This window comes from Oncorhynchus tshawytscha, linkage group LG06, assembly GCF_018296145.1.
Source record: "Oncorhynchus tshawytscha isolate Ot180627B linkage group LG06, Otsh_v2.0, whole genome shotgun sequence".
Classification (NCBI taxonomy): Eukaryota; Metazoa; Chordata; class Actinopteri; order Salmoniformes; family Salmonidae; genus Oncorhynchus; species Oncorhynchus tshawytscha.
This window is the reverse complement of record NC_056434.1, coordinates 61,932,481-61,943,775: the sequence shown is the minus strand read 5'-3', so window position 1 is coordinate 61,943,775 and position 11,295 is coordinate 61,932,481. Positions and strand designations below refer to the sequence as shown.

Genomic DNA, 11,295 nt, shown 5'->3' with positions numbered 1-11,295 from the left:
AAACAAAATACATGAAACACACCAGCGGATGTCAAGGCATGTGGTGAACCAGCAGTGTCTAACGTTTCCCTTAAGCAAGCATGCCTTGATCAGAGTGAACCCACCGATGGGGCCAACAGCCTGTATGCCTGGCGGAATGTATTCAGCCACATTACAACTCTCATTAGCCTGATGCTTGAGGGTTAAGTAGTGTCACAGGCCAGGCTTTGTCTAATTGTCCGCACGCTTCCCTCCTGATCACTCAGCTGTGTGCCGTGCTGGCCCAAGTCCAACGGTGTGATCTGATGAAACACACATACACACGCAAAGACTCAGCCGGGCACACTCACAGTTCACAACCAGCTCCTATCAGATTTCAACGATTACTCTCCGTTCTCATCTGACTCACGATGAAGATGCTGGTAAATTCAATTATATGACCTGAATCAATTATTTCATTTCATTTTTATGTGTATTATATATTGGAGATGTTACAACACTAAGCCCCCCCCCCTCCTCCTCCTCCTCCTCCTCCTCCCTACATAATTGTCTCACTAAAAGACATGTATTCGTTTTTCCCCCCAGCTGTATTAAAAATGACTGATTGTTCAGCAAAAAACAGCAAGGTTGTTGTTGTCAAATGTAATGGAGATTGGAGAGTGCTTTTGGCGTTTGGTGACAAGGGCTGTGGTGTCAGACGCGGAGTGGGCTGTCGTTATCAAGTTTCTGTTGAAGTGAAACATGACAGTTTTAGACACATACAGGTTGACTAAATATAAATGAGGTCAGCCTCATCCGTAAAAAAAGGAGAACGTTGTCATGCAATAGTGTCATGTAGTCAATGAAAGTCCCCTTTCAAATGTAATATCTCACTTTGACTTTGAGGAAGTTTTTATTTCCCATTTTCTCCCTGCAGATTAAGGGACATTTGTTTCAGAAATATGACTTTTTTTTAAGAGCACGAGAGAGAGAAAGAGGGAGAGATAGAGAGTGAGAGAGAGAATGGCCTGCCCCAGTGAGAGATGACCTCCCCTCCTCCTCCTTGTCCACTTCCTGATGTGGGACTTGAGTTCTGTAGTGGAGTCATGGTGTGAGAGAGAGGTCAGTCCATCACTTTCTATCAGAGCCTGGACTTCAGAGCTCCCTTTGGTGGTGACAGTGATGAACTTGCCGACCAGGGAGCAGTGTGAGGACTGGAGTTCAGCTCAGGTGGCCAGCTTACTGCGCCAGGTGAGTGGGAGGAGAAATTCTTTCCTTGGCGTCTCCAAGGAACTGTGTGTGTGTGTTTATTTTGGGAAGGTACTGCTAGTTACACCAATGAGCAAAGAACAACTACATTATTGTAAGCAACTGAAAGTATTCACCAAACCACAGCAAATGATGCGTTGATCATTAGGATGTATGTCATACTGTTTTTCAGAAACAAATGCGAGAATGTGCTGCAACTGTTGAAAGAATGAGGATTAACGGACAGAGGTTTATGGTACGTTATTTTGTTATACACTCTCTCTCTTGACATCTCAATACTACCTGAATACTACTTCCAATACTACCGCAACATTTTATCACCAAACCACAGCAAACCCACATGATTCGACATCAACAGGTACATAATAACTTTTTGCATTTGGCCAAATTTAGTGTGGTGTCCTAATGATGTAAGAGTAGACAATAGACTTGGACTCTAAATTCCCTTCAAATTCCTATGGCAATTATGGCCTTGAAAGGAGTGCAATAATTAAAATGTCCTAATGCTAATTTCAGCCATAGGTTGCTGAAATTAGTGGACATTATTTATCCATTCTCACTAAATCCTAAATCCTTAATTAACTGGTATTGTTCATTTAGGGGAGACAAAATCTGACAGGTTTGCAACATCGTTGGTAAACATGAGATTTGCAAGACAAAAACTTCCAATCCTTTCGAAATGCATAATGGACATAATGAATTTTCCAGCAGTATGCTGAGCGTATGAGACAGGGTAAAGCAACAGTCAAGTTGACAGAGTCAGGTGAAAGTTTACAGGAAGTGACCAATTTTTTTATTTTTTTATTTTAATCGCCACCTTTACTTCCCAGAATGACATAAATAGTGAGGCATCAAATCAACTTCCACTTTGAGAATACCACATCGCTACAGGAAGTAGTAACACTGTGGAACATTTCCCTCCATTTCTCCCCACATTAACAGACAATTGTTTTGTACAAACATTTCTTGCTACTTGCTATCGCTAGTCCCTACATTGAGTGAACACCAACGCCAGAGTCTGGTTACCATTATCAATTAGCTAGAACTAAATATTTACCATTTGGTCTTTTGTTTGGTATCACCAACTAGGCCTACTCACCACCGCTGTTGAACAAGCTTCTCGGTGGGCCTCTTTATTTGGTTTCTCCTGTGTTTTCATTTGATATGAGAAACACTAATGTTTATACAAACGATGCCTTTGGTTTTCATCCACAAGTTAAGTATTGGCTATTGTAATGTAAAGTGTGCGGTACCGTTAAGGTGTAGCCTATAATCACGGTTAGTGAAGGATTTACCTGTTCGAAGGTGTGAACGATTTATTCACGCGTTCTGCATTCTGGGCGAGTCGCTTGTCTAGGTGGTGGGCCTGATCTAGGTAACATGCTGCAAAGTCATTCGCCACGGCAATGACTAAGGAGTTCTTGTCGTCTAAGGGTTTTTATTTATGTGAGCTTTGCTACTGTATCTAGTTTTCAATGCATTATTCAGTGACCCTGCACAGCTTTCATTTGGAGGTAGGATACCACAGCAGTACTACCTACGAGGGATTTTGATAAACTGAACATTAACTTTCAAGTTGTCCGTCTATGCCTCCAAACTAGTTTTAACTCCCCCAAATAAGGTCAATGGGGATTTCAAGGTGAATCAATCAAAGTCATTCATGTTTCAAAGGATTCGCTTTTGATGTGTGGGTTACCAGACCAGATCTAAAACATAGACCTACATGTATTGATTGATATAGCATTTATTGATCTAGTCAGAACACCTGGGTTCAGCTAAGACTTGCGTAACCCCAAGCTTCATAGTTTGCAGCACTCTCTGCAATGCCAACTTGCCATATTCAAGCTCTGGAGCTTTGAGGATTAAACTCAAAATGAGACAGACACATTGTTCCCAGTCACTGCCCTAGCATCCGTTCTCCCATTCAGTTAGAGACTTAAAAAAACCCTAAACTAGCTTTGGAACTAGATCGTGTTCAAGATGATTCTCTACTGCTATTGTGACAATGCTTGACCCTGTTATTGTAAACAGTGCAAATCCCGGCAGTGACCAAGAGAAGCATCAGGTGGCGCACAATTGTGGCAGTCGGGCGCATGCACGCAAAATAATAAATAAGATTGAAAAAGCAATGCTGAAAACATTTGCAATCTACTGATACATGCCTAGCAAAGGCCCAGTGGCCAAATTTTGTGAACATTTTTTCTTTATTTTTTTCTTTATTTTTTTAAAGTCATACTTGCTAACTTTCTCATTGTAAAACAGCAATGGTGAGATTAAGGCTACTGCTATTCATGGGTTTATTATGTGTTGTCTGCATGTATCCAATCTATTTAGTCAGGCAATGTCCACATTATTCTCACATATTTTAGAATGCCATAATAATTGAATTATTTTTAAAGTGGTAATGGCCTACTTTTTCTTTTATACTTTTTGCATGATGTTTTGTGGTAGTGGGGGGGGTGTTCTATATTAGGCCCTGTACGTTTCAATTCTATAAATTATACAAACAATTGTATAACATTGAGGTCCTTGAAAACTACAATTAAGCGCATGAAAGATTCCCTGAAAGTCCTTGAATTTGACTTGCCAATGTCTGTATAAACCCTGCTTAAAGGATGTATAGTCCTAGGCCTATGTTGCTGTATAGGTGGAGTTATGAGCCAATTTGCATTTATTCACTTTTATTCCTCAAAAGTACACATGTGGAACTGCATTAAAAAAATCATTTTTGTTTCAAACTGTTTTGAAATGTGTATCCCAATGTCACACATTGGCCCCATTATTTATAGAAAGACTCGTGTCCATGTTGCTAGCGTGCACACTTAAAAGTGTGTAGCAACTTTTAAGTAAAAAAATTGTTCTATATAGTTCCAAATAAGGATTCTTTGGCTCATATTGACAGCTTTTCCCTTTTTGGTGCGAAAAAGAAACCATTGTTTAAGGTTATATAATGAACCATGCTCATAGGGTTCTAAATGGAGCCTTTATGGTGCTATGGAAAACATTTTCCTAAGGTTCTTTAAAGAACCATTAAAAAAGGTTCTATAGAGCACCAATAAGGGTTCCAATATCAGTACAAATACAGCACTTTTTGGTTTTGCATAGAAGGGCAGAGAGGACCTGCTCTTGCCGTGCTGCATGACCTCTGTATGTCAGCCTGTGTAGGTGCTGCGGGTGCTTTTTAGATGGATTTGCATATTCATGTGGTATTTATAGCCTTAAACATAATATGACATATTGACATATTATGGTTGGCTGTGCATGCAGCTCTCAGAAAGTGAGCCGGTCTTTTCTCTCATGTTTCCCATATGACTTATTATCATATCTCCACAGGCACAACCGAGGGCAGGACGGCAGAGGGTCCGTCTTTCCACATCATGTGTGGGTAGTAGCAAGTCCTGGATGGTGTTTGAAGCTGTAGCGGTTCAACATTCCTCCATGCACTTTATATGGTGATGATGTGGAGTGCCTTACTTCACTCAGCAGAGGGGTATTTTAGTATGTGAGGCACGGGAGATGTGGTTGGAGAGAAGGCAAGTGTCTTGTAACAGAGGGAGTTAACAACACTATCATTGAGGTCTGAGATCCTCCCGTATTTCCTTGGCAGAGTGCTAAATGAAAAACGTTGCGTTGCTATGTTGATTTTAGGTGGAGGGCAGGCTGGGTCAGACTGTGGTTCCACCGCTCTCTCTTTCCTCGAGCTGATTTAGATTTCAAACAAGTCTTCAAAACCTAGTTAGAATAGGAGCTTTGAGGTCCTGCGGAGTGCAGAAGCTCTAGTGTCTTCTGTAGAGGGGACTGCTGGTCTTCAATATGCAGGAGTGGTTTCAGGGCATAGGGCCTATTGTGTTTCATTCAAACACCGGGAGAAACTTGCCATAAATAATTCAATCTGGGAGCAGCATATGCAAAGGCACTCAGGCGAAATATTTGATATTTTATTCAGTGTCAAAAAGTTAAGCCTGAATTTAGGTGGAGACGCTTTTCCTCCTATAAGTGAGTGAAATGATCAAGTGTGCACCTTCATGTGTGTGGGGGTCTGTTTCTCTGTGAGGAAGGTGATGCCTCTCATATTAAGGAATCTGACTGATTTACAGATGATTCAATCATGAACCTGCGTACTAAAGTTCATTATGCTGAAAATCAATTCAACCTAATACAAGCAAGGGGTAACAAGAAAGGAGAGCAAGTGAGACCAAAGGAGGACCCTGAAGCAATCAATTATGAATGAAGAGAGAAATACATAATTTACCATGATTTAGAGCACATTTTATATTTTTGTGTAATTTTACTCTGGAATTCAGGGCAACTGCTTCCCTTCAAAGAGAACCATGAAAATACAATTTATTGAGGGATGTGAGTAGACAGAGACATTATTGTCATTTTTTCAAAGGTAATATCACAGGGCACTGGAATGACATATTTAGTAAACAAATTAGGGACAAAATAAGATTGAGTGTAATCTGCACCGGATCAAGGGTACACAAGTAGGGCCATAAAGTAACAATCAATTTCCTATTAAAAAGCAGGCATGCTTCAAAGGCTTTTGGCTGTTTTAGCGTCATGCTGCCATCTGGTGTAAGCTACGAAGTGATACATTTCATAACCGGCGCAACATGTGGTGCAAAACTGAATTACAGATTGTAATGTTATTTTGCAAAACCCAACATAAAGAACCATTCAGTTACAGTACACACAGATTTGTAAAAACAAACATATAATTCTCTTGTATTTTTCTGCTTCTTTTACTTTAACAGAATATGTCTGACAGTGATATGAGCAGGTTCAGCCTCATCCACCAGCCGTGAGTAACCCTCTATTTCTCTGTTCTCTCTTCCCTCACACTCTCTCTGTCCTCCTCTTGTTTTCTTCCCTCATGTGAACACAGCAGATAGCTGAGGCCTTTGAGGTGAGTACCAAGAGAGCACTGCAAAGCAGGTGTGGGTGTGCGTGTGCATGTGTATGTGTGTAGGTGCGCCCTGCGAGGGGGAAATGTTCAGTCTATTTTAGTAGGCTGATAGATTTGTGAACTCTTTCCTTATGAGTTCCCGTTTTCATGTAGTTAATCATAAACTTTTGCAAATAGGAAGTTGCATAAGCTATTCCAGAATTGAGCCTCACACATGCTCATGATTTCCTTGCCTTGTTTCAGTGTTTCCACTGTTTGGTTTTGTTTGACATCTGATGAAGAAACATGTGGATTATTAGGGAGCCAGAGCTTTAGAGGGACATGTAAAATGGGTTCCCCTTCTGATCAGGTCTGCTAGTGTTAAAATACTGTAGTTACTATTGTCAATACACTTCCTGGCAAACTAACCAGAGTTCCAGATATAGCTACTCTACTGAATAAGCGACATGAGTCAACTGACAAGGTATGTAAACCATAAACCAGACTTTCTTATGAGTAACACTAGTGTACTATAGCCTATGACACATTTCTGCTCATATGGGTAGACTTGAGGCTAGTGGGTCAAAGAGGTCCCGAACAGGTTCACCGTTCATATTATCACATGTGTTGCCTTGCAAGTTGACAGGACACATTACCACACAAATAGAAACAGAACAGTCTAACAATTCAAACCCCTGAAAATAGGAACGTGAGCCATTTTACTTTGATCATTGATACAGTAGCCTACAGTGTGTCACTGTAGTGATGTCCTCTGGGTGCATATTGTGCATTTTGTTGCCCAAAATAAATTCAATCCAACCCATGTAATTTGAAAGTTTAATCACACATATGTTCCACTGCAAATTGGGCCTAATAACAATGCTGGAACCCTGACTAGAACCCTTATTGAAAATATTCCCTAATATCCAACAGCCTGAGCATTGCACAGTAAAAGATTCAGGCAATTTATTACAACTTTCAAATAGTGGCTTCAGAGAATGTTCACTCAGTATTTTAGCAACCATTGGGTGTTTCCATCTATTGAGAAATTGCAGTTGTTTCACCACAGTTCCTCAGAAAATTCTAAACTCATGTCAGTGAAGGCTACCCTCTGTTTACTGTGCTGGCTGATCAGAGGCTGTTCACAGCAGGGGGCGATATTTCCCTTTATAAACTGCCAAGTTGTGTGGTGGGAATGTTGTCCTGTCAGTCCCAATGACACAGAAAAGGCATCATATTCACTCCCTCTGATAATAAACCTAGACGCACAGATAAGATAACTCTGCGGGCACTCGTGGTACTTCACACAAGCCCCCCGTCCTGCATTGGGGAACTCTTGCAATTCTATACATTGCCATTTTAGTCAACCTTTGTCATGTCTAATGTTTCTCCATGTAATATCTGAGTGACTCAGACATGACCAAATATATGGCCGAAAAAACCTAGCTAATAAAAATAGCTCTAAGGTATGCAATGACTGACATGAAGAGGAAAACTAATGATGCACGACCCAATTTTGAAATCGCACCTCGTGCATTCTACTATTACAACTTTCAAAAAGTAAGTTGTAAGCCAGCCCTTACAAATCCCAAAATCCCTCCCACACCAGCCTCTAAATCAGACCAATCCTGCCCGCGGTGTTTTGATTACATTTTAGGGGGGGGTGTTACAAAGTCCCTTTGGCCCAGCAGTCTAGGGGGGGTGGGAACAAGACCCGTAACATAACTCATGCAAAGTATAGTGACAAAGTAACAGTGAGAACAAAAACCACAGACAACTAAAAGTTACCATCAAACACTCAGGGTTTATTTCTAAACACACGGTAAAAGGGGGGCAGGAAGAGGGGCTGAGCTGGACCCAAGGAAAGAAACAAATATCCAAAAACACTCCTAAACTAGACTACTTCAATACAGCTAACTCTGTGTTGTCTGTTCACACTGCTATGCTTTATCTTGGCCAGGTCGCAGTTTCAAATGAGAACTTGTTCTCAACTAGCCTACCTGGTTAAATAAAGGTGAAATAAATAAATAAAAAACCTGTGAGGGGAGAAGGAGATAAAACACATAGAATACTTGTATCCTTAACACTCCCACCCTTAAAAGAGCAACCCTAGGGAGGATTGCGACCACAGTATTTACAAAACATACATAAATACTTGTTTTTACACGAGACAGCATCTGCCAACACATTTTCAGAACCTTTTTTATTCTGCCTCCTGGGTGGCGCAGTGGTTAAGGGCGCTGTACTGCAGCGCCAGCTGTGCCACCAGAGACCCTGGGTTTGCACCCAGGCTCTGACGTAACCAGCTGTGGGGCAACGCACAATTGGCCTAGAGTCGTTAGGGAGGGCTTGGCCGGTAGGGATATCCTTGTCTCATCGCGCACCAGCGACTCCTGTGGTGGGCTGAGCGCAGTGCACGCTAACCAGCTAACCAAGGTCGCCAGGTGCACTGTGTTTCCTCCGACACATTGGTGAGGCTGGCTTCTGGGTTGGATGCGCGCTGTGTTAAGAAGCAGTGCGGCTAGGTTGGGTTGTGTATCGGAGGACACATGACTCTCAACTGTCGTCTCTTCCGAGAGTTGTAGCGATGAGACAACAATTGGATACCACGAAAAATTTAAAAAATATATTTTAAAAAACAAATAAAGTACATCCGGCAGTATATACACAATCAATGGTAGGGCAATGGAACCAATATAAACTTAAGTGTTGTAGAGATAACAAAACAATAGTTGTATAATTTGACATTTTTTAAACTTACGAGAAAAACAACAGGATGATCCACTCCACTCTTTTCCTGCTGCAGTAGAACAGCACCAGCACCTCTGGCACTAGCATCTAACTCAAGTTTAAACGGTTGTTCAAAATCCAGAGCAGCAAGTACAGGGGTATTACATAAGAGTCCTTTAGCAGATTCAAAAGCTCCCTTACAAATCAGGGGACCACACAAATGATCTAGCCGAACTGAGCAAAATCGGTCAATGGAGCAACTACAGCAGAGACATTTTTACAGAAACTACGGTAGTAGCCAACCATCCCTAAAAAGCGGCGTAGCTCTCGTCTGGTGGTAGGTGCAGGGAATGCAGTTATAGCCAAGACCTTGGCATCAACAGGGCGCACCTGTACATGGCCGACCTCTTTCAGAGATTGGGAAGGCTGTTACCTAACTCGCACTTTGCCAAGTTCAGGGTTAGAGAAGCAGCTGCCAAATGTTCACATACTACCCTTAGAGAATCAACATGATCTGACCACTCAGACGAATAAATTACTAGATCATCAAGGTATGCACTACAATTGGGAATGCCAGCTAATACAGAGTTAACCAGTCGTTGGAAAGTGGCTGGTGCATTACGCATCCCAAAAGCCATGACTGAGTACTGTAGGAAGTTGTCTGGGGTTACAAAGGCAGAAACCTCAGAAGCACGTGAGGTTAATGGAACCTGCCAGTAACCTTTTAAAGAGGTCCAACTTAGTTACATAAGTGGCAGCATCAAGTGTCAATACAGTCGTCCAGTCTGGGTAACAGAAACGAATCTGGCATTGTGACAGAATTTACCCTTCGATAATCCGTACATAACCTGGACGTACCATCAGGTTTAGGAACCAGAATGCAAGGAGAACTCCAAGGGCATGAACTTGGCATAGCCAGGTCATTCTCCAACAAATATTTCACTTCATCCCTCATTATCTTCCTCTTGGAAGCATTGATACGATATGGGTGTTGCTTGATAGGGGCAGCATATCCAACATTAATGTCATGTTCCAACACGTTTGTGCGAGTAGGAACGTCATTAAAAGAGACATGGAAAACTGTAGCAGCCTCACAATATCGGCCTGTCCATCCGTTAAATGAACCAGACCTGATTGGAGAGACAGCAGCATTTCAGAGTTGGGCAATCTAATGCACTGCTGCTGAGTATTGCGCAACTCCAAGCCATCTCCATCAACAATATGACAGTCCTCTATCATAGCAGCAGAAGCAGAAGAGACAGCAGTACCTTCCGCTGTTTCTGAACTATCTAACTGGGTGATGGGTCGGGTGTGGTATGCTTTCAACATGTTAACGTGGCGCATACTCACACGAGATTGACGTCTTCTATCAGGAGTTTGAAGCACATAATCAGTTTCACTTCATTTCTTTCAATGAAATAAGAACCAGAGAAACAAACTGACAGTGAAGATCCTAGAACAGGCAATAACACCAGTACTTGGTCACCTGGCTGTAGTGGACGAGAAACAGCCTCTTTATCATAGTGTCTTTTCATACTCCTCTGAGGAACAGAGCTTCCTTTGCTAGAGCACAGGCTTGGTGTAGGCGCTCATGAAAGCGACTAACATAGTCCAACACATTCTCATCTCCTGTACACAACTCTTGGGACAAAAACTGTTCTTTAAGAACTTGCATCTGTCCTCTCACTGTGTGACCAAACACTAGTTCAGCCAGACTGAACCTTAGGGACTCCTGCAGTTTCACGAGCAGCAAACAAAACTAGAGGAACTCCCTCATCCCAATCTTTACGTAGCATAGACTTCAGTGTCTGATGCCATCGTTCAAGTGCACCCTGAGACTCTGGGTGATATGCGCTTGCCACAAGGTGCATAATTTATGTTATGAAGTCTCTTTGGCCCGGCAGTCTAGGGGGGGGGGATGGTAACGAGACCCGTAACATAACTCATGCAAAGTATAGTGACAAAGTAACAGTGAGAACAAAAACCAGACAACTAAAAGTTACCATCAAACACTCAGGGTTTATTTCTAAACACACGGTAAAAGGGGGGCAGGAAGAGGTGCTGAGCTGGACCCAAGGAAAGAAACAAATATCCAAAAACACTCCTAAGCTAGACTACTTCAATACAGCTAACTAACCAAAAATACAGTGAGTGGTCCACCCAAATCTAACTAGTGTATTTAGACTAAGTTTACCTACGGGTAGTGTATGCCCATGGGCGACTTTTCTTGGTACCCCCTTTTCCCACCAACAAACAAACAGTCACACCCCATAACAATACTCACATGTGGGGACAAAGTGACATGTAGACATAACCCAAACAAGAGATCAACAGAGAGATTGCATGACAGAGAGATTGCATGACAGAGAGATGGCACTCCAGAGGAAACAACTGAATGGGTTTTTAAACCAAGGGAAAGGGGATGTGATTGGGTAATGGAAACAGGAGGA

At 42.0% G+C, this 11,295-nt stretch overlaps 1 protein-coding gene across 3 annotated transcripts in view; it reads left to right on the top strand.

The window, feature by feature from the left end:
• The first annotated feature begins 1,045 nt into the window (after window positions 1-1,045).
• The window catches only part of blnk (B cell linker), a 33,028-nt gene continuing 22,778 nt past the window's right edge, over window positions 1,046-11,295 (top strand). The window contains exons 1-3 of one of the 3 annotated variants that reach the window (XM_024424493.2): window positions 1,046-1,209; window positions 1,400-1,462; window positions 5,985-6,031. In XM_024424493.2, coding sequence (XP_024280261.1) covers window positions 1,141-1,209; window positions 1,400-1,462; window positions 5,985-6,031 — 179 coding nt within the window. In that variant the 5' untranslated portion in view covers window positions 1,046-1,140. Of the gene's footprint in view, window positions 1,210-1,399; window positions 1,463-5,984; window positions 6,032-6,104; window positions 6,137-6,331; window positions 6,600-11,295 lie in introns of those variants that run through there. The other 2 variants (XM_024424496.2, XM_024424495.2) reach the window with 2 other exon arrangements.